This window comes from Ranitomeya imitator, chromosome 1 (assembly GCF_032444005.1).
Source record: "Ranitomeya imitator isolate aRanImi1 chromosome 1, aRanImi1.pri, whole genome shotgun sequence".
NCBI classification, from domain to species: domain Eukaryota; kingdom Metazoa; phylum Chordata; class Amphibia; order Anura; family Dendrobatidae; genus Ranitomeya; species Ranitomeya imitator.
The window spans coordinates 1,206,153,871-1,206,176,298 of NC_091282.1; the positions used below are offsets into that span (position 1 = coordinate 1,206,153,871).

The window sequence follows — 22,428 nt, forward strand, 5'->3', positions numbered from 1 at the left end:
CCCTCCTCTGTTTTCTGCGCTCCGTTGTAGCCCTCCTCTGTTTTCTGCGCTCCGTTGTAGCCCTCCTCTGTTTTCTGCTGCGTTGTTATAACCCTCCTCTGTGTTCTGCGCGCCGTTGTAACCCTCTGTTGTTTCTTCAGGTGTCTTTGTCAGAGCAGCAGCCATCATGCGGCTACAGGTGAGTGTTTCCTTGTCTCAGCAGCTACATATGACATGAGCAGGAACGGCTCTGCGGAATCCATAGCAATAATTGCCGTGTCTGCAGTGCGGCTGTTGCTCCGTATATAGAGCAGGCTCCTCTGCTGTCAGTGAATGCTGATATTTCTGTTAGCATGTAGAAGCTAAAAAATCTGCACAGACGTCCTATTTCTCCCAGGTAAGCACCTGGTATAGTTGTTTGGCCAAGTGGGACACAACCTGAGGACCTGATGCTGTTTGTGTGGCCTCTTATAACGGGACACAAATGTTTTAAGGGGATGGCAACTCATGATTTATTTTTATTCCTAAAACGATCCAAAATGCTTTAACGTAAAATATAAAAAAAAAAAAAAACTTGTCTCAGCTCTTCTCCACTGCTCCTTTACTGTTGCTACCCAGGCCCCCCGCCGGTCTCAGTAATTCCTGTTTGCTCCAGACAGGTATGTGACCCCTGCTACCGATCACTGGTCACAGCGGTTTGATGCGTCGGTCACTGTTGCAGCCAGTCATTAGCTGTAGTGGTCACATGGATGGATGGAACAGACAGAAACTACTGAGACTGGCGGGGGGCCTGGGTAGTATTGGTGGGGGATCGGTAAGGTAGCAGTGGTACAATCTGATAGTGTCATCCTAGGATTCAAATGTTTGTGCGCCCCGGTGAACCTAAAGCATAAATGGCCCAAATCGGAGATTTTTTACGCATTTGCAAGATTTCTGCGTTGGATTAATGTTATTTTATGGGACATAATAAAGTGCATTAACAGTCTGAATTTTTTTTTCTTTTTAAGATGCTGAAGAAATTGAAGTTCCAAGAAGAAAGACCTGGTCAGTACTTTACTACATAAGCAAACCTATAATGGGTTAATAGACGGCGTCCTTCTCTCTGAGCCTTCCCCTTATTGTGGGACGGTCATGTGTCACATGGTGGTTTCTCTATGTGACTGGCCGCCATGTAATACTCCTGTTTTCCTGTAGTGGGCGCTGCAGTGTGTGATCAGCAGAATGGTAGCGTGAATGTATTAGTTGTCACCGGCTTCTTACCTCTGTCCATTACTATACCTCTCTGCAGGGACAAGACGGCGGTCCTCCAGGCCCTGGCGTACACAGTCAATCATGTAAGGTTTTTTTTTTTTTTTTTTTTTTTATTTACCTTTTTTAAAAAAAAAAAAAAAAAAAGTGTAGGTTTTATCTTTCTACTTTTTTATTTTATTTTTTTTAGAATAATCTTTATCTCTTTGTTGCAGGATCCAACAGCCGTCTCCTACAAGTTTCAGGATGACCCTTACCTCATTCCCACCACATCCACAGATTATGTAAGAAACTATTCCATGCGATAGCGTAACATCAGTCGCTCCCGACCGTCCCACGCACATGCACGCTCAGGATGAATGAGTGTGCATGCGTTTTCATTGGGACACAGCAGATGGTCGGGGTCAGATGACGTTACACTGGTGTATATAGGGGCCTCTATGTTATTAGCTGGCATTTTTTCACATTGGACTATAATCACCAGTTCCCTGTTATTTGCCTCCGCTCTGTGGTCAATGTTTGTGTTTGTTTGCTTTTTTTATTTAATAATTTTTCACCTTTTTTACTTTTTGTTCCAGAAATTTTATTCCATGTCCAAAGAATCTGGAAAAAATGCAGCTAAATATATTGTGAATATGTATCCGAACCTGTTCCAGAAGGATATCGCAGAGCCTCACATTCCTGTAAGTAGTGGGCTTTATTATTATTATTATTATTATTATTATTACTAGCTATTGAACCCGTTCTACGCCCGGGTGGCGAGCATTTATATTGGTATATGGTCTCCATCCTGTCATGTGCTGCTCCATCCTGCGTCCCCATCTTGTCATGTGCTGCTCCCATCCTGCGCCCCCATCCTGTCATGTGCTGCTCCCATCCTGCGCCCCCATCCTGTCATGTGCTGCTCCCATCCTGCGCCCCCATCCTGTCCTGTGCTGCTCCCATCCTGCGCCCCCATCCTGTCCTGTGCTGCTCCCATCCTGCGCCCCCGTTCTGTCATGTGCTGCTCCCATCCTGCGCCCCCGTTCTGTCATGTGCTGCTCCCATCCTGCGCCCCCGTTCTGTCATGTGCTGCTCCCATCCTGCGCCCCCGTTCTGTCATGTGCTGCTCCCATCCTGCGCCCCCGTTCTGTCATGTGCTGCTCCCATCCTGCGTCCCCATCCTGTCATGTGCTGCTCCCATCCTGCGTCCCCATCCTGTCATGTGCTGCTCCATCCTGCGTCCCCATCCTGTCCTGTGCTGCTCCCATCCTGCGCCCCCATCCTGTTATGTGCTGCTCCATCCTGCGTCCCCATCCTGTCATGTGCTGCTGCCATCCTGCACCCCCGTTCTGGCATGTGCTGCTCTCATCCTGCGGCACCGTTCTTTAATTTGCTGCTCCCATCCATATGCCCCATATGCTGCTCCATAGTATATGCCCCATATCAGGTGGCGTAAGTAACAAATAGCTGTGGCATGAAGTGCCACAGCCTCATGCCACAGCAATTTGTTACATGTGCCACCTAATTCCTTTCCGCCGCCATTTTCTTGGTCCTCCTGCTGGCGGAATCGGCGCCTGCGCAGTCCGCGCTTTCCGGCGCCATTTTCTTGAAGATACCTGCAGTATGTCTTCAAGAAAATGGCGCCGGAAAGCGCGGACTGCGCAGGCGCCGATTCCGGCAGCAGGAGGACCAAGAAAATGGCGCGTTGCCGGCGCTTGCGATATATATATATATATATATATATATATATATATATATATATATATATATATATATATATATATATATATATATATATATAAACCCTTTTGCTTAGAATAATGTAGATATTTCAGAAAAATCAAGCAAAAACTTGTGCTGGACTCACACCCGTTGGGTGAAGGACATAATAAATGGAGAATCGGGTGGTTCCCACATGCTGCCACTGACGGGACGATGAAATTCGGTGAGTATAAAAACTTGGCTTTATACATTCAGCGCATTTCGGAGTAAGTTTTGCGCTTTTCTCCGTTAACATAGAAAGTGTAAAACCTGCTCCGAAATGCGTTGAATGAATAAAACCAAGTTTTTATACTCGCCGCATTTCATCGTCTGGCCGGTGGCAGCATGTGGGAATCCCCGTATTCTCCTATCCTCAGAATTGCAAAAGTAATTTTTTTTTTTCCACTTTTTATTTTAATAAAAAAAATATCCGTATGGTGCACGTGCTAATTACTTCATTGGTTTCTCAGAGCACGTAAGCATGGCGATCCATTCTAATGGAGGACATGGGACCTCTGCTCTTGTGAAGACTGTGACCAATGTTGGCGACTTTGCCCATTTATCACGTTGTGCATATTATTACATATTTATTGAGGGTCACACTGTTTTCCAGAGAAGGTTGTGACCTGACCCGATTTACTTTCCTTTCAGTGTCTGATGCCTGAGAACATCCAGCCGCAGATTGAAAGCGTCAGCGAGGAAGCCCTGAACGAACGCATCAAGCTCAGAAGAGTGAAGGAGTCCGTAGACTTGTTCGACCAACTTCTTCAAGCCGGTACGTGACATGACGACCCCCTCCGGTATCTGTGTAAGGGCCCTCCGCCATTATTTCCCCAGCTCGCCGGTGAGGAGAGGTGGCATCATTACCAGTCGGAGAGTCCTGATACATTCTAGGAATAAATAATGGCCATACCCCTTCAGTGATTAGATATCACTATAACCTCTTTCTGGTCATTGTAATAGCCGTCCTTGCTTCTGGCCAGATAAGAGCAGAGGAGCTGTGACATTGTGCACTTTTCCATACTGCTTCCTTGTTTTCCGTGTAAGTAATGTTCTCCCCATTCCTGTAGGCACAACGCCGTCTCTGGAGACTACAAACAAACTTCTCGATCTCGTGTGTTTTTATGGAGACCGTGAGCCCTCTACTGATGACCACCAATACCACCAAGAGGATGAGAGTGTGAGTGTTGTCTGCCCACGTACGCCATATTAGTGCTCAGTTATAGATAGAAACTTGAACTGATGCTGAGTTATAGCCTCCGGAGCTGCATTTACAATTCTGCTGGTTGTCATTAACCCCTCAGACCCTGCCTTTTTTTCTTTTTTTGCGTTGTCGTTTTTCTTTTTTTGTTTAAATAGTTTTTTATTGAAAGCAAACATGCACAATACAATTTATGCACTGTCCAGTATTTTACAAAAATTTTAACATTTTCCAAACCCCCAACAATCCCAACCATACCCAAACCTCCCCCTCCCCTGACAGCTCCTTCCCAGTTATACTTTTGTTACCAGTATTGATGGTTCCTTGAGCCATTTGACTCACTTATGTTCGCTTGTTCCTTTGGCACTCTCTTCCTTTCAGAGGCTCTCACTCTCCCGTTTCCCATAACTATTCATCCCAGCTCGAGCCACGGAGACCACATTTTGTCAAACGTTTCTATTTTCCCACGTCTTTTATAGACCCCCTTTTCCAGATTGAGACCATGTTTAACATAATTCAGGAATTCACCCCTCGTAGGCGGCTCCTCCTTGATCCAGTTCCTTGCTATTACCTTCCTTGCCATGTATAATAGCCTAGCTATTGCTATCTTCCAGATGTTATCCACTCTAATTTCCTCTACATATCCTAGTATACACACTATCGGATCTCTCGGCACTCTGCATTTATACGCCCCTTCCACACGGCTCATTACCACCAACCAGAAAGCAACCAGTCTTGGACATGTCCACATCATGTGGTATATTCCTGCATTCCCAGTCTTACATCTCGGGCACTCAGAGTCAGCTCGCAACCCCGCTCTGCACAACACTTCCGGTGATTTATAGACTCTGTGCAAGATGTACAGCTGCGATAGTCTATACGGCTCGCTCAGCGACACTCGTGGAACCGACTCCAACACCGATTCCCAGGTTTCATCCTCCATTGGGCCTAAATCTCTTTCCCATTTCGCTCTCGCTTTTAAAGGGAAGTCTAACAAATATGCATGTAGAAGGTCCTTATAAAGGGTGGTAATGACTCCCCTTGTGGACCCTTCCCCACACACGTATTCCAGAACTATGTCCTCTTGGATCTCAACACCACCGCCCCTGTTTTGAGCTTTAAAAGCATGTTTCATCTGAGCATATTGATACTCCCCAGTCGGTCTCAGTCCAAACTCCCCTTGCAGCTGCGAAAAGGACTTTAATCCTCGTTGTTGAACTATCTGAGCCACCAAGTGGATTCCTTTGGCCCTCCACTCCGCCAGCACTCCAAGGGCCGCAAACTCAACCAAATTATTATTAAACCATATCGGTGTAAATTTAGTCAGCCCCGTAACCCCCCGAATCTGTCGCAGTCTGGTCCATAATTTATATATCAAAAACATAGTTGGGTATAATTTCCCCAATACTCCCAAGGAACCATCCTCCAGACACTGCGCTACCGGTCGTCGGTCTGTCACCCTCTCCATCAAGTGCTGTACCGCACTGGAGGACACCTCCCGTGCCCAGCCCTTCAAATGTTGGCTCTGGGCTGCAAGAAAATATAACTCAGGATTGGGTAAAGCCAATCCTCCATCTTCCTTGGGTCGCTGAAGCGTCTCCAGGCGAATACGTGGGTACCGCCTCCCCCATATCAGACTTCTAAATAGAGCATTAATCTGCCGGAATTTCCCACGTGGAATCCAAACTGGCGCGTTATGTAGGACGTAGAGTAATTTGGGCATCAGAACCATTTTAATTAGATTAACCCTCCCCACCACCGATAAGTGCAATTTATTCCATGCATCCACTTTTGCTTTAAGGGCGCCCACGAGAGGTGTCAAATTCCTATACAGAAACTCTGTAACTGGCATCGAGATCCATATTCCCAGGTATCTGAAAAGGGATACCACCCTAAGCCGCCCCTCTCCCAATGGCTCACTTCTGCTCTCCTCCACCCCATCCACCTCAAAGAGGACCGATTTATCCCAGTTTATCCTCAATCCCGATAAGTCTCCAAATTTCCCAACGATCTCGATAGCCCCATTCAAGGCTTCATCCGGGTCCGCTAGGAACAGTAGGATGTCGTCTGCATATAACGCAATCTTCTCCTCAACACTCCCATAACTGAACCCAGGGACTTCATCCGACTGTCGGATCTTGGCGGCCAATGGCTCCACAGCTAAGGCAAACAGAAGGGGCGACAGTGGGCAACCCTGCCTCGTACCCCTGGCCAGCTTTATAGGCTGAGAAAGTTCCCCATTCACTCTAATTCTAGCTGTTGGTAGTGAATATAACAGTTGAGTCCACGCCACAAATTGCGGGCCAATACCCATACATTTCAACACCCGCCAGAGATATCCCCACTCCACACTGTCAAACGCCTTATGGGCGTCCAAGGATGCAATAACCCTTCGGCCACAATTGTCAGACTTCAGCTGCAGGTTCATATGCAGCCTCCGCAGATTAACCGCTGTAGATCTGTCAGGCATAAAACCAGACTGATCCGGATGCACAAGGTTAGTAATGACACTAGACAGACGGGTAGCTAACACCTTGGCCAAGAGTTTGACATCAATGGTTAACAGAGAGATTGGCCGATATGACTCAGGCTTCCCCAGATCCTTATCCTCCTTCGGAATAACCACTATAATAGCCTCCCTCATAGATGCTGGGAGATACCCTTTACATCCAGCCTCCTCCAGTACTAACTTTAATCTGGGAATCAGCACTTCCTCCAAACTTTTATAGATTTCGGCTGGTAACCCATCAACCCCAGGTGCCTTCCCATTGGCCATAGACTTCAGCGCCCGACTCAGTTCCTCCTCGGTGATAGGGGCATCGAGGCTCACCCTATCCTCCTCACTCAATTTCGGAAGACCCAGACTCTCAAGGAAAGTCTCCGTATCTCCGGCTGACTCATTGACCCTGGAGGAATATAAGTCCGCGTAAAAGTCCGCAAAGACCTTTATAATATCAGGTGTTTCAGATACCCTGCTCCCCCCATCCGAAACCAACGAGTGTACATATGAGGTACTACGCTGAGCCGCGGCTACCACCGATAGCATGTGTCCCACTGTTTCTCCCTCCTGAAAATAAGCCACCCTCTGAAACTCCCGCTTCCTTTCAGCTTTTCCCAGCAGAATCTTTTCCATACAATTTTGCGCTGTTCTCAACCTTTTCTCTGCCTCGGAGGTCCCCAGTACTACCATCTCGTCCTCCGCGGCTTTCAACTCTTCCAATGCCACTCCCTCCGCTTCCCTTGTCCTCCTCTTACACCTACTAATGTCTCTAAAAAGTAGCCCTCTCAGATACGCTTTCATTGCATCCCAAACAGTCAGAGCATCAGTACTCCCATCATTTAACGCAAAGAATTCCGTCACCTCTTTCCCTATACCGTCCAAGTCAATACTCTGTAACCAGTTAGGGTGGATCTTCCATTCTCTCCCGCTTGTAGTCCGTGTCCCCAACAACCTAACCTCCACCTCAATTGGACTATGATCCGAAAGGGCCCTCGGCAGATAACGCACCTCCCCCACCATTGTGTCCAACAGGCGGTTACCCAGTGCCATATCAATTCTGGACAGCGTAGCATGAGCCGGCGAATAGCACGAGTATCCTCTCTCCCCAACATGTCTGACTCTCCATAGATCAATCATGCCTAATTCACGCACATAGGTTCCAAATGTTGTAGTGTGCCCCTCCGACCTATTCTGGGCGTTCTTATTTTTATCCCAAAAGTCATCGCATATATTGTTCAAATCCCCAATAATTAAGAGTGGCAGTGGTTCCCATCGTTCCACCCTCTCCAATACCTCCCTGATCTTCTTACTTGAATATGGAGGTGGAATATACATTGCCGCAACACACAATCTCACTCCATACAATATACATTGTATCACCACATACTGACCCTCAGCATCCACGCATACTTTCACCTCTTCATACTGCACTCCCACCGGCACCAATACTGACACCCCTCTTGAGTACGTCGAGAAGGTAGAATGATACCCTTTCTGTATCCAACGTCTATTCAGTACGTCCACTTTCTCCTGTATCAAGTGCGTCTCTAGCAAGCATATCATAGAAGCCCGTTGATCCTTCGCATACTGCAAGCTCGCAGCTCTCCTAGACTTATCCGCCAGACCTCTCACATTCCAACTCAATATCTTAAAGCGGTCCCCTATTATGTGACTCATCATCCTTAGTTATGTCAATACTCCCGGTTCTGAGCTGTCTAACTTCCCTCCCCACCCTCACCCCTCCCCCCCCCCTCCCCCACACCCCCCAATATTATACATTCTGCCTCTTATCAAGAGTGGGGCACCATCACCCGTTGCAAACACTCTTGCTAAACCTTCTCTTTCCGCCTCCCGCTACCGTTTATAACAGAATTCGGCGCAATTCTTAGAAGAACAGTATAATTAAACCTGTATTATATTACAACTGCAAGAAACTAAATGAACTTTTTAGTACGCTGCACACCCTTCCTCCCTCATATTTCACCGCCGCACCAGCTCTCCCAGTGCGTTCCCTGAGTAATACCCAACTCCACCCTTCAACCTTCACATTTCAATTACCAGTGTACTGTCAGTCAATCTCTTTTTTTCCCCTTTTTGAAAGAATTAAGATACCTCCCGACCAACCCGCCCCACATTTTCAATCTCCTTTCCCTTTAAGTTTTTTAGCGTTAAGATCTATCCACTGGGTAGCGTCCTCCGGCGTCTGGAAAAAGTGAATCTTATCCATCGCTACCACTCTCAGTCGTGCCGGAAACATCATGGAGTATTGCACTCCCAGTTCTCTCAGCCGTCTCTTGATACCCGTGAACATCATCCGTTGTTTCTGGACCAGGGCGGAATAGTCGGGGTAGATAGCGATTCTTTGACCTCCAATTGTCAGATCCGTCATGTCTCTAGCCTTCCTCAGGATAATGTCTCTGTCTCTGTAGTTTAGGATTTTGGCAAGCATGGTACGGGGACTTGCTCCAGGGACAGGCGGTTTCGGTGGGACCCTGTGGGCTCTTTCTACCGCAAATACTTTTGTCAGTGCTGCATCACCAAAAGTCTCAAGGAGCCAGCTTTCAATATACTCCGTGGGATTCCTCCCCTCAGTTTTTTCAGGGACACCCACTATGCGAATGTTATTTCTTCTGGACCTATTCTCCAGATCTTCATTTTTTGCAGCTAGCTCCGATATTGTTTGAGCAAACTTCCTCTCCGCTTTCTGCAGCTGCACTATATGGTCTTCTGCCGTGCTCACTCTTTCCTCCACAGCCCCCACACGTTTGTCAATCTTCTGCAGGGCTGCATTTATCTGGGCTGTATCCCCTTTAACCTCCTGTAGCTGCTGGGTGAGGGATTGTTTGCAGGATGATACCAGTGCAAAGACATCTCTAAGAGTGGGCTCTGCTCCTGACTCCTTATCTTCAGGTCCCCCTACTACCACCGCCATGTCCCCATCCCTGCTCCCCTGTTGTACCTCCTGCTCCTCTGCTGGGCTTTCCTCCTCTCCTTCTGTGTCTGTGTCCACTCCGGCGTCCTCCTCTGCTTTTCCTGTGTTCCCTGCGGCTTCCACTCTAGCAAACTGCTGGAGCTTTGCCGCCGCCGCCATTCTCTTCTGGCATGCCGCGTTGTCCTTCTCCGCCTTCTCCCTGGCGTCGGCGCCATCTTGGCCGGTCCCTGCCTCGCCGGCTCCGGCGTTTCTTTGTCTCCTCCTGGTCATACTCATTGACCTCGGGGCCGCCGCTATACTGCGTTGTCGTTTTTCGCTCTCCTTCTTCCCAGAGCCATAGCTTTTTTATTTTTCCGTCAATATGGCCATGTGAGGGCTTATTTTTTGCGGGACGAGTTGTGCTTTTGAACGACACCATTGGTTTTACCATGTCGTGTACTAGAAAATGGGAAAAAAGTTCCAAGTGCAGTCAAATTGCAAAAAAAAGTGCAATCCCACAATGGTTTTTTGTTTGGCTTTTTTGCTAGGTTCACTAAATGCTAAAACTGACCTGATATTATTATTCTCCAGGTCATTCCGAGTTCATAGACACCAAACATGTCTAGGTTCTTTTTTTATCTAAGTGGTGAGAAAAAAAAAAAATTCCAAACTTTGCTAAAAAAAATGTGTAATTTTCTGATACCTGTAGCCTCTCCATTTTTCGGGATCTTGGGTTGATGAGGGCTTATTTTTGCGTGCCGAGCTGGCGATTTTAATGATACCATTTTAACGTCAATGCCCATTCCCCAAAAAAATGCAATTAAAAAAACAATCAAAATATATGCAAACTTTTAGCTTTTTTTTTGCCTCTAAGTTATATTCTAGAAGTTTGGTAATCATCACGACCTGGAGAATTGTGCTGCTGGGTCATTGTTCTAACACGCTGTGTGCCGTAAACAAAAAAAACCCTAAAAACAAACAACCCTAAAAAAGGAAGAGATCAAATTGGATGTGGCAGGTTCTGGCGCAGCTTTCTGTTATAATGGCTTACTACTGAGCATAACCGCTTTCTCTGCCGACCGTCGCTCAGTCGTGACGTCTACCTTATTCCTCAGTGTTTGTGTGCGATGACGGCTCAAGGTTATAATATAGACTTCTTGTATCTTCAGGAAAACTTCAAGAGGAAAAATGTCCCTCAGAAAAATCTCCCTGCTAGGAAAACATGGAGGTAACGGAGTGGTTACTGTCGTTTCAACAAACTTTTACACTAGTATAAGCAAATATAAGAAACTTTACAAGACGGGGTGCCAGCTGATGGATATTAGTCACATAGTGGCCAAAAAATGGGTATTATTCCTCATGAGATGGCAAAAGTCCAAACAATAGCCGGCACTCACATATTAAAAGAATTGCTTTATTGATCCGGTAGTACAAAAGGTACAAAAAATTGGCACAAAAATTGAAAAGACAAAAGAAATATCTGCTGCGCTCCCATGCAACATGTTTGAGACCTACGCGGGCCACCGACGAGCCTGAGAAAGGACCATGCAGGTCTGAAGCGGGTTGCCTGGGAGCGCAGCGGATATTTCTTTTGTCTTTCTAATTGTTGTGCCTCTTCTATTACTGGATCAATAAAGTAATTATTTCTCCTTCGCCTCATTGGGGGACACAGACCATGGGTGTATGCTGCTGCCACCAGGAGGCTGACACTAAGTAATAAAAAAAAAGTCAGCTCCTCCCCTGCAGTATACACCCTCCTGCTGGCTCCCAGCTAACCAGTTCTTGCTTAGTGTCCATAGGAGGCACACGGACGGGTCTGCTATTCAGACCCAAAGAACTCTTTTTCTCTATCGCCTTTCATTGGGGGACACAGGAACCATGGGTGTATGCTGCTGCCACTAGGAGGCTGACACTATGCAAATAAAAAGTTAGCTCCTCCTCTGCAGTGTACACCCCACCGACAGGAAGTAGGATCTTCAGTTTAGCTTAGTGTCAGTAGGAGGTGGACACTGGTCTTTCATTAGACCCTTATCTACCTCAATGTGCGTCGTTTCCCTTCAGGTTTTTCCGGAGGGATACAGGGTGAACAGTCACACCTGTAGTCCCACTATGCGGACTATGAGTACGGCGTGTACTGCCACCCCGTATCCTCATAGATTCCTCTCCAGGACCAAGATCCTAGCACACAAGCGTGCTCAGAAGTCCGGTCCTGGCTCCGTCCCCCACCCACTCGCCCACCAGAGCCTGTCGGTCGGAGGAGACGAGGACGTCCATCAGCTCCGTGGACGTCTCATTCCTTCCAGGTTAGTACCGGCGGGGGATGTTTAGGTGAGTATTTTCCCGCCCCACCCTGTGGCTTCCCTGGATCCCAGAGAAAAAAAAAAAAAAAAAATCCTATTTAGGGGGGTTTTCTGATTCGAATCGCATCTCTTTTCAGCCGTGCCACTTCCGTGGATGCGGCCTCCCTGTTCCGGCGCGGCTGCCTTTACGGACCACCGCGCCGCTTCTTGTCCGGGCACGCTATCTGCGTGGCCTTGCTCAGGGGGGGGACATTTCCACCTCGGGTCCTGCAGGCTTCCCAACCCCAGCTTCAGCGCAGTGGCTTCGGCCCTCAGTGGCTCCCCTGCTCCGGCCGCTGTTTGCGGCCGTTCATTTCTTTTCTGCGTGGTGGCTTTGCCAGCCGTCGCATCGCTCTGGCCGCTGTATGCGGCCGTTCTTTTCAGCGCGGCGGCTTCCCAGCCGCCACATCGCTTCGGCCCTCTCTGGCTTCCCTGCTCCGGCCGCTGTATGCGGCTGTTCATTTCTATTCAGCGCGGCGGCTTTGCCGGCCGCCGCATCGCTTCGGGCCCCCTGCAGCTGCGTCCCTCTGGCCGCTTACAGTGCCGCTCATCCTCCCTCAGCGCGGCGGCTTGCCAGACCGCCACACCGCTTGGGACCTGCGGCTGCGCTGCTCCCGCCGCTGTAGGCGGCCGCTCACCATCGCCTTCTGCGGCGCACGGTTCTCCGGCCCTTCCATGCCGGTCACCGATCGCTAATTTAGGCCCCGGCTTCTGCCTGGGCCTACTTCCGGTGCCGGACTCCGCCCCCCTTCCTTGTTCGTCGGGCGGGCTTTTCTCCCGCCCGACAATTTCACTGAGAACCGCCTTTTCTCCTCCCACCGGCGCCATCTTGGGACTCCTGAACCACGAGTCCCCTCCTCCGGAACAAGAGAGTGAGATAGTACAGTGGTAAGGTGTGCAGGCTTGCAAACAGAGAGCTGTGAGTTCGAACCCCAGCAATGAAAGTTAATTTTAAGCAACGCAGATCGATCAAGATTACGGCAGCAGGCCTTACCACCCTCCTGCCTAAGGGTCTATTTCTCGCCGGAGGTCCATACCATCTAGCCGGACAGCTTCCTCCGGATTTCGTCTGCCGTAAGTAGCTCTGCACCGCAGACTGACACTCCGCTATGTCTGTCCTGCAGCAACCCGATTGTTCCCACCGCCCAGGATCCCCCAGCCGATCCGCCCCAGAGTGATACCCATCCCAGGCTGGGCCTCCTCTCTGTCTCAATCGGTGGCCAATTTAACAGGGGTGTCTCAAACCCTGGTTTCCGTGCTGGATCGGTTACCCCTGCAGACCCCCGCAGTAGCCACCGGGTCGCAGGAAGCTCCGTCCAAGCCTTCCAAGGCTAGCTGCAAAAGGTCCAGACAGGAACGCCGGTCTGAGTCCTCTTCTCGCTCCATCTCGCCACTCGGTCCTCCTCTGCGGTCGGCGTCCTCCCGATCCTCATCCGCTGAGTCAGGCGAGGCTTCTCTGATGCGCCTTCGGAGGATAATTTGGGGCCGGATTCGAACCAAATCGCTAACCTGAGGGATATGGTTCAAAGCCTCATTGGAGCGACCAATCAGACCTGTGGCATCGAAGATTCCTCTACGAAACCCGCAGATCAGGCGGTTTCGTTTAGACGGTCTAAACTACCTCCCAAGGTATTTGCTCCTCATCCTGAATTCGAGGAGCTTCTGGCCAGAGAGAGCGAATTCGACCAGACGTTCTCAAAGAGACAAGCAAGACGCTCATATCTCTTTCCTCCGGATCTCATTGCCAACCGGAATGAGAGGCGTTAGAGAACGACCTCTTCCCCTGTGGATCCGTCGGCCGCTAGACTTGCCGCCAACACAGTCCTTACGCTGTCCGGTGGGCGGCTCTGAAAGATTCCATCGATAGGATCATGGAATCCTTCGTGAAGTCGGCCTTCGAAACTGCCGCATCATCCCAATGCCCGGCTTTGGCTTCCTCATGGGTTTCGAAGTCTGTATCTGAGGGGCTAAACAACTCCGTTGGGGCATTCAAGCTGGAGCTCGGTCAGGCCGGCTGGCGGAACTTGCCACCCAGATTACTCATGCCGGAGAATAATTTGTTCCCGGGACGTCGCGTCTTCTGCCGCACGGGCGCCCAGTAATGTCGTTGCCAGCTGTCGCACTGTTTGGCTCAAGAGTCATCGAAGAAGTCCCTCACTAGCCTGCCTTTTCAAGGTTCACGTCCTTTCGGTTCCAAGCTGGACCAAATTATTAAGGACGCCACTGGGGGCACCAGTCCCCTTCTCCAGACCTCACCTACTTCCCCTTAGGCGGCTACTTTGGTCTTTTCGACCTTTCTCGTAGTTTGCGGCATCAGATTCTTCTTCGCAACTGCAGAGGCCACAGGCATGTTAAGAGAAGAAGGTTTTCTTCGGCTCACTCTTCCCTGGCGTGCCCGCTACTCCTAAGGTGGATTCTCCAGGTCCAGGACTGGAAGTTCCACCTAGGCATGACCCACGACTAGACCCCAGCCCGTTTCTCAGACTGGGCAACCGTCTCCTGTTCCTCAGGGACGTCTGGGTCTCCTCAGCAGAGGTCGCATGGGCCAGGGCACCTGTTCCCTCTAGACACAAAATCTTCTTTTCACGGTCCTGGGATCGTTTTCTTCAAATCCCAACCTACGAGAGACCCCGCTCTAGTCCCGGGTTTTCTTTACTGCCATTGTTTCCCTCCTTAAATCCGGAGTAATCGTTCCCGTCCCAGAACAGGAACGGTTCACAGGCTTCTCTTCGAATCCTTTTGTACTGACAGAGAACGACAAGGGTCGTCCCAGTCCGGATCTCAATTTGCTGAACAAGAAGTTTCGTCGGAGACACTTCAGGACGATATCCCCTCGTTCAGTAATCGCTTCCATGGAGGCTCAGGAATTTCGGTTTCAGGCACCCGAAAGTCTATCCATCTTTCCCGACATTCTAGCTGTTGCGGGTGGCTCGTCAACAGGAAGAAGTTCCGTCTTGTTCAGCGCCTCGTATCTCCGGGCATGTTCTTCGACACTTGTCGGACCAGAGTCTTCCTTCCCGAAGACAAGATATCCCTCCTTTGTCAGGAAGTTCACTTGCTCCAGGGTTCTCGGCTCCCCTCCTTTCCGATGGGCCTTAAAGGCCCTAAGGAGGTTGGTTGCAACATCGGAAGCAATTTTCCCTTCGCCTGTTTCATTCAAGACTTCTTCAGCAGGCTATTCTATCACAGGGGACAGGTCTGTCTTCTCCCTGCATCGTCCGATCCGGTTTTCTCCCGGGTCAAATGGTTCCTCGACTGGTGGCCGAGGTCACTTCTCTTATCCCAGAGTAGATCCTTCTCAGCATATCCTTCCTTCCAGTTCCCTGGCAGGTGGTGACGACGGGCGCCAGCCCGCTCGGCGGAGGCGCGGGGCTTTGTCTCCTGTTCTTTCAGGGTTGTTGGTCGGCGCAGGAGTCCTCTTTGCCGATCAATGTTCTCGAGTTCCGGATCATCTTTCCGTCTTGCCTTCACTGGGTAAGGATTCTCAGCAGCCTGCCAATTCGAACCCAGACAGACAATGACACAGCAGTGGCATACGTCTACCACCAGGGGTGTACTCGGCGTTCTCTGGCCTCGGCCGAGATTCCAGGATCCTCCTTTGGACAGAGGCAACGGTCCTGGTGAGCTCCGCAGTGCATGTCCCCGGCGTGGACATTTAGGCCGCCGACTTCCTCGGCTTCGAGTGCCTCGCGGCAGGGGAATGGTACTTCAGGAGGTTTCCCGTCGGATTGCTCTTCGATGGGGGACTCCAGAGGTGGACCTCATGGCGTCCCGATTGAACAGGAGGTCCCTCGGGTCGGCCCAGGGTCCCGTGATCCTCTCACAGTGGTGTTGATATTTTGGCCATTCCTTGGTCGCAGTTCCTGCTCCCCTATCGGTTCCCACCCCTTCCCTTGCTTTCCAAACTGTCGAAAAAGATCAAGGCGGGATGGGTGCCGGTCATTCTGATCGTCCCGGATTGACCCTGGAGGTCTTGGTTTGCAGACATCGTCTATCTTCTCGCGGACACCCCTGGTGCCTTCCAAACGGACCCCGATCTGCTGTCTCAGGGTCCGATCTGCCACCCGAATTATCGGTCGCTCAGTTTAACGACGTGGATGTGGACTCCACTGTTTTTAAGAGTGTACGGCCTTTCGGCCCGGATGAGTCACACTATAATCCAGGCTAGGAAGCCTTCGTCTTCTTCCAGGATCTACTATTGTACCTGGAAGGCTTACTTTGCTGATGCGAGTCCAACCGCTTTTCACCTATGTCCCTTTTCCCTGCCTTCCATTTGGTTTTCCTTCAGGCAGGACTGGATTCGGGCTTCGCTCTCAGTTCTGAAAAGGGCCAGGTTCCTGCGCTCTTCTTCCCTTTAAGAAGACTTATCTCCTCAGCCACAGGTTAAGACTTTCCTTCAAGGAGTAGTCCACGCTGTCCCTCCGTTCAGGGCCTCTGTGGATTCATGGGATTTAAAGGTTGTGTTGGTTGTTCTTAGGGGTTCTCCCCTTTGAGCCTCTCAGGGAGTTTTCCCTGTCAGTTCTATCTCGGAAGGTGGTTTTTCTCAGGTCCATCTCTTCGATCCGCCGCGTTTTTGAGTTGACGGCCATTTCCTGCCGTCCTCCTTTCTTGATTTTTCCACCAGGATAAGGTGGTCCCAGGCCTCCGCCTTCCTTCCTTTCTCGAGGTGGTTTTCATCTTTCCACCTCAATGAGGACTTCGTTCTACCTTCCTTTTGTCCAGCTCCGACTCATCCTCTGGAGCGATCGTTGAACAGGCTGGACCTCGTCAGGGCAGTGAGGATCTCCCTGGCTAGCACGGCCGCTTTCCGAAAGATGGATTCTCTTTTCGTCATCCCTGATGGCGTGCGTAGAGGCCTGCCGGCTTCCAAGGCGACGATTGCTCGCTCGATCAGAATGGCAATTTTGGAAGCTTACCGGGTCAAGCACAGGGGGCCCCCTCCTGAGATGAAGGCTCACTCTACCCGGGCAGTCGGCGCTTCCAGTGCGGTACGTCACAGGGCTTTCGCCGACGGCTTTGCAAAGCGACAACCTGGTCTTCCATCCACACGTTTCGCCGAACTACGGCGGACTCCAGCCTGGGCAGAAGGATCCTGCAGGCGGCAGTGGTGAGTCCTCTGGCCTGATGGAAGTCTGTTTTTTCCCACCCCAGGGACTGCTTTGGGACGTCCCATGGTTCCTGTGTCCCCCAATGAAAGGCGATAGAGAAAACAGGATTTTTGGTTGCTTACCGTAAAATCTGTTTCTCGGAGCCTTCATTGGGGGACACAGCACCCTCCCAAGTTGAACAGCTCTGTTTACTGTCTACGTTTGAGTTCTTTGAACACTCTGAGTGTTTGAAGCTGTTAATCTGTGAAGCGCCATGGATTTTGTTGGCGCTATATAAAGTTTATTATTATTATATTATCCTTCTCTTTTACACGTTGCTTCTCCTACTGCTTTCTCACTAACTGAAGATCCTACTTCCTGTCGGTGGGGTGTACACTGCAGAGGAGGAGCTAACTTTTTATTTGCATAGTGTCAGCCTCCTAGTGGCAGCAGCATACACCCATGGTTCCTGTGTCCCCCAATGAAGGCTCCGAGAAACAGATTTTACGGTAAGCAACCAAAAATCCTGTTTTTTACGGTACTTTTTACTACGGTCGAATGGGGCGACGGATTCTTTCATGTTCCAATCTCCCCGAACCAACAACAGGCGAGCACGGGAGTTTCACCTCTCCGTATCCTCTCCTGCGACGTGGGAAGCCACTGCCTGAGCTGATTCTAGGGGCGACGGGCCCCTTCAAGGGCACCGATCTCCCCCCTCCCTTATCAGACGAGCACTGGAGTTTCACCTTCAGTATCCTCCTCTGCAGCCAGGCCTATTGCCGGACATTCAGCCCTGTCCACCAAGTTTTACCCTCGGCTGTACAGAGGCACCTTCCAGCGTGGCGTCCGAGCAGCCCCCACTGCATCACCACTGAAAAAGCGGATGATGGAAGGAGGCAGACGGTTCCTCTCCACCCCCCTTTTGCAGGGATGGTGGATGGAGGCTCCCCAACCCTGCACCGTCCTATCTACCCGGGCACAGCTCTGACCTGCAGCATCTGCCAATATTGGGGTAAGTGCTGTGAGATTTCGTTCTTTCCGGCGGTCAGAGGAGTGCTCCATAGCGGCAGGGTTTCCACAGAACTTCGCGGCCCTTTTCCCTCTCTCTGCGTGTGCGCTGGCCGAAGCCATAAATAAATTTAGTCCCCGGCTTCGGCCCTGTTTAGGCCGCATCCCGGGAAACCCCGCCCACCGCCGGCATCCTTCTAGCGGCTCCGCCCCCCTATTCAGGCGCTTCTAGTTCCAGACGAGATCTCGGCGGCCATCTTCTTCCTCCTCCATTGCCGGTCACTATTTCTTCTGGAGGGGGCTGCGGCCGGCGGTTTTTCAGCGCTGAAGTCAGCGCTATTCCAGACGGGGGACTCAGAATCTGAGTAAGGTGAATCGCCCAATATCTCATGACCAGTATGCCCTGGTCTTAAAGGCACGTGACCAGTATCCCCTGGTCTTAAACGCAATAACCAGTATACCCTGGTCTTAAAGGCACATGACTAGTACGTCCTGGTTTTCAAGGCACATGACCAGTATGCCCTGGTCTTAAAGGCACATGTCCAGTATGCCCTGGCTTTTAAAGGCACATGACCAGTATGCCCTGGTCTTAAAGGTACACGACCAGTATGCCCTGGTCTTTAAGGCACGTGACCATTATGCCCTGGACTTAAAGGCTCAGGACCAGTACGCCCTGGTCTTAAACGCAAATGACCAGCATGCCCTGGTTTTAAGGGCACATGACCAGTATCTCCTGGACTTAAAGGTACATGACTAGTATGTCCTGGTTCTTAAGGGCTCATGACCAGTAGGCCCTGGTTCTTAAAGGCACTTGTCCAGCATGCCCTACTTTTAAAGGCACATGAACAGTATGTCATCTTACTAAAGGCACAAGACCAGTATTCCCTGGTCTTAAAGGCACATGACCAGTAACCCCTAGTCTTAAAGGCGCATGACCAGTATTTACTGGTCTTAAGGGCACATCATCTATCCTAAGCTGGTCACCCTAACTGAGCTCTGGAGCACTCACATGCTCCCTCTCCTACAATGGGAGCCGTCGGCTAGCAGGGGCCGCAAGTATTCTAGAAAAACGTACAGGTTCTAGAAAATCTCCATCAACAAATTGACGGGTGATGCACTGGACAGAAACCTCTAAATAGGATGCCATACCTGGTCGGAATTTTATGGGCGACGGGTCCCTTAAAGGGCTCCGATTTCCCCCCACACCTTCAACAGACGAGCACACGGAGTGTCGCCTCCATGTATCTTCTGCATCCAGGCCTATCGCCAGACAACCTGCCCTGTCCACTCTGAAACCTCAATTCTGGGGATGTACGGAGGCACACATTTGTGGCGTCCCAACAAGGAGGGTTTCCCCCCTTTTGTATCAGATGCAAGAAAGCGGACGATTCCTCTCCACGTCCCTGTTAAGAAGATGGTGGATCGAGGTTTTTCCTTATTTTCTTCTCGGCACGACGATGGCAGAGACCTGCTGGTTACAGTCCCGCATTCTGCCACTTGGCAGACTAACCGGGCAGAATTTCTTGTGGTATTCCTACCAGTATCCTGGCCGGTGTATCATCAATTAAGATACCACAGACGGTCGGATAGCAAATCTAGTTCGTTCCGTCTTGTGGTTTCGGGTTCAGCGCTCTACCCTTCCTTAGCCGCCACATGGGTTGCTTGACCAAAGGGAGGGAATGAAAGTCTCCGGGTCACAGACCTTAACTACTTCGTTTCTACAGTATAGCTGGCCAATCAAATCTTCTGAGCGGGAGACTAGCACGGGATCGTATCTCCTCTACAGACCCAACCAGCAGTGGAAGCATTGGCCAGGACAGTCTAGATCTAAGGGATCTTGGTTCCAAAATGGAGGGAATGAAAAGTATCACCATTCCTGGACCTCAAACTTCTAACAACCTTTGACAAGGCCCTTTCTTTTTTCGGATGGAGTTCCTCCGCTCAGCCATTACTTCAACAGAAAAAGGTGTTTTTTTTTCTGGCATCCATCGACATTCGGGATTCTTACCCTCACATGCCTATTTCTCCTCTCTACAATAATCTCTTCGCCTTTCCATTCGCGAACAGCATTTTCACGACCTGGCCCTTCGGCCTGGCTACCACACCAGAGTGGTCGCAAGGGTCATGACGGTTGTCATGTGCTTCTTGCACCTTAGAAGCATGGTCGTCCTGCCCTATTTGGTCGACTTTGTAGCCGCTCTCCTAGGACTACGCTGAGTCGTCTATATCACTTGCAATTACCTCTCTACTGGGCTAGCAGCTAAACTTAGTCAGGTTTTTTTCCCTAATTCCCAGCCCAGCAGATCCTCTTTGAGGATGATCCTGCCCAAGAAGGATGGTTATTCTCTCTCGAGTCTAGGTCGTGGCCCTTCTACAGGGAGCTTGCGCACTTGATCTCTCATTCCCTCGGTTCATTCAATTCGCTAGGAGGGTTCTGAGGGAAAGGACGTCAACGGAAGCGGTTTCCTTCGCTGCGCTCGTTTTCTGCAAGTCAATCAGGCTCTCAAAGGGTAGTCTCTGAGCTCCTTTCCTCATCCAGAGCCTTCTCCTGGCCCAATGGCTATTAGGAAATACCATTGCCAGTTTTCTTCTCCCGATCATCTCTCTGTAGATCCGATCGGTACGGCTATTCCTTCAGCAGGTCCTCTGCCTTCTGGCGGGTCTTCAGTTGGATAATGCCACGGCTGTGCCACAAGTTAACCATCTAGCAAGTACCCACAGTCAAGCGCCATGGCTAAGGTACCTCGCACTCTCTGATGGGCCGAGATCTATCTTCGGTGATCTCAACAGTACATACCCTGGAGTAGAACACTGGGCGGCAGACATATTCAGCCGTCCGGGTTTCTCCTCAAGTGAGTGGGAACTTCACTCGGAAGTCTTCCATCGGACCTGCCTTCACTGGAGTACTCCAGAGGTAGTTCGGATGGCATCCAAGCTGAACGCCAATGTACTCCAGTTCATGGTTTGGCCTCGCGATCCAAGTCCATCGCAGTGCATGCTCTGTTCTTCCATGGTACCAATTTCCATAACCCCTCTTCCACTACGTCTGAAATCTTTTCGGAAGCGGGAAGGGCCCCAGTGATCCCGGGAGACCCGCACTGACCATATCAGGTTATTCTCGCTTGCGGTACTAGTATTTTTCCGTCTTATTGCGACAAGCTGGAAATATGGTCTTTCTCGCAGGGAGCCTTAACCTGTAGTTCTTCCCTACCGCGTACCGTTAAATCCGTGGGACCTTAATGGTCCTGGGCATCTTACAGTGGACTCCTTTTTTGATCCGGATAGACTTTTCTATCAGGGAGGGTCACTCCCCTTCTTTCTATGCGTTCTTGTCCTCCTGATGAGTCTTCAGATCTCGACGCTCTGTTCTTTTTCTTTTTTCCTTATTACCATCAAGGCAAGGTTGCCCTCTAGCCATCCCCTTCCCTCGTTGCCAAGGGGTATTATATTCCCCCTGTTGCAGGGGCATCGTCCTCTCATCTACTTCGGCTCTAGTCCACAAAGCGGAATGGGTTCTCCATAATCTGGAAGAAGCGAGTGCTCCGAGTGGGTAGGTTGGACACTTTACTCGGGTTTTTCAATGGTAAGTAGGCTTCCTGACGGTCGCAGGAAGGGTTTAGCCGTTTTCTTCGGCCAGGTTAGCCTGGTGGATTCTTTTCTCCATCCAGGAGTCCTTCCGTGCTAGATGTCAGCCTATCTCCCTGTCTGAGGGCTCTAGGCGCCAGACGTCGGCAAGCACGACCGCAAGCTTGCGAATTCCTCCAGGCCGCATGCATTCTTGAAGCACTATAATTCACTCACTTCCACAGATGTGAGTCTGGGCAGGCGGACTTTGCAGGCCGCGGTGGCGCACTTGTAAGTAGCGGCTACACGGCCTGAGGTGATGTTGTCCCCACCCAGCGACTGCTTTGGGACATCCCATGGTCTGTGTCCCCCAATGAGGCGAAGGAGAAATAGGGATTTTTGTGTACTCACCGTAAAATCCTTTTCTCCGAGCCATTCATTGGGGGACACAGCTCCCACCCTGTTATTAGCTTATGCTTTGTTTTTATCTTTTGATATGTTATACTCTTATATATAATGTGACATGCTTTACGCTTATATGTCGTTATTGATCTCCTACTGCTTTTGCACCGAACTGGTTAGCTGGGAGCCAGCAGGAGGGTGTATACTGCAGGGGAGGAGCTAACTTTTTTTGTATTACTTAGTGTCAGCCTCCTGGTGGCAGCAGCATACACCCATGGTCTGTGTCCCCCAATGAATGGCTCGGAGAAAAGGATTTTACGGTGAGTACACAAAAATCCCTATTTTAAGAAGATATAAGTGCTGTCTATCACTTGGACTGGAGTGATGTACACTAATCTATTCATTGTACTGCCCCTACTACCATTTTTTCCCTTGTGTACCCTTAC

The 22,428-nt window shown here is 50.2% G+C and overlaps 1 protein-coding gene across 1 annotated transcript in view; it reads left to right on the forward strand.

The window, feature by feature from the left end:
- The window catches only part of PTCD3 (pentatricopeptide repeat domain 3), a 56,810-nt gene that overhangs the window by 3,016 nt on the left and 31,366 nt on the right, over positions 1 to 22,428 (forward strand). Inside the window, exons 2-9 of the mRNA XM_069744925.1 lie at positions 141 to 178; positions 987 to 1,023; positions 1,268 to 1,313; positions 1,443 to 1,511; positions 1,806 to 1,910; positions 3,622 to 3,745; positions 4,041 to 4,150; positions 10,752 to 10,810. Coding sequence (XP_069601026.1) covers positions 141 to 178; positions 987 to 1,023; positions 1,268 to 1,313; positions 1,443 to 1,511; positions 1,806 to 1,910; positions 3,622 to 3,745; positions 4,041 to 4,150; positions 10,752 to 10,810 — 588 coding nt within the window. The remainder of the gene's footprint in view (positions 1 to 140; positions 179 to 986; positions 1,024 to 1,267; positions 1,314 to 1,442; positions 1,512 to 1,805; positions 1,911 to 3,621; positions 3,746 to 4,040; positions 4,151 to 10,751; positions 10,811 to 22,428) is intronic.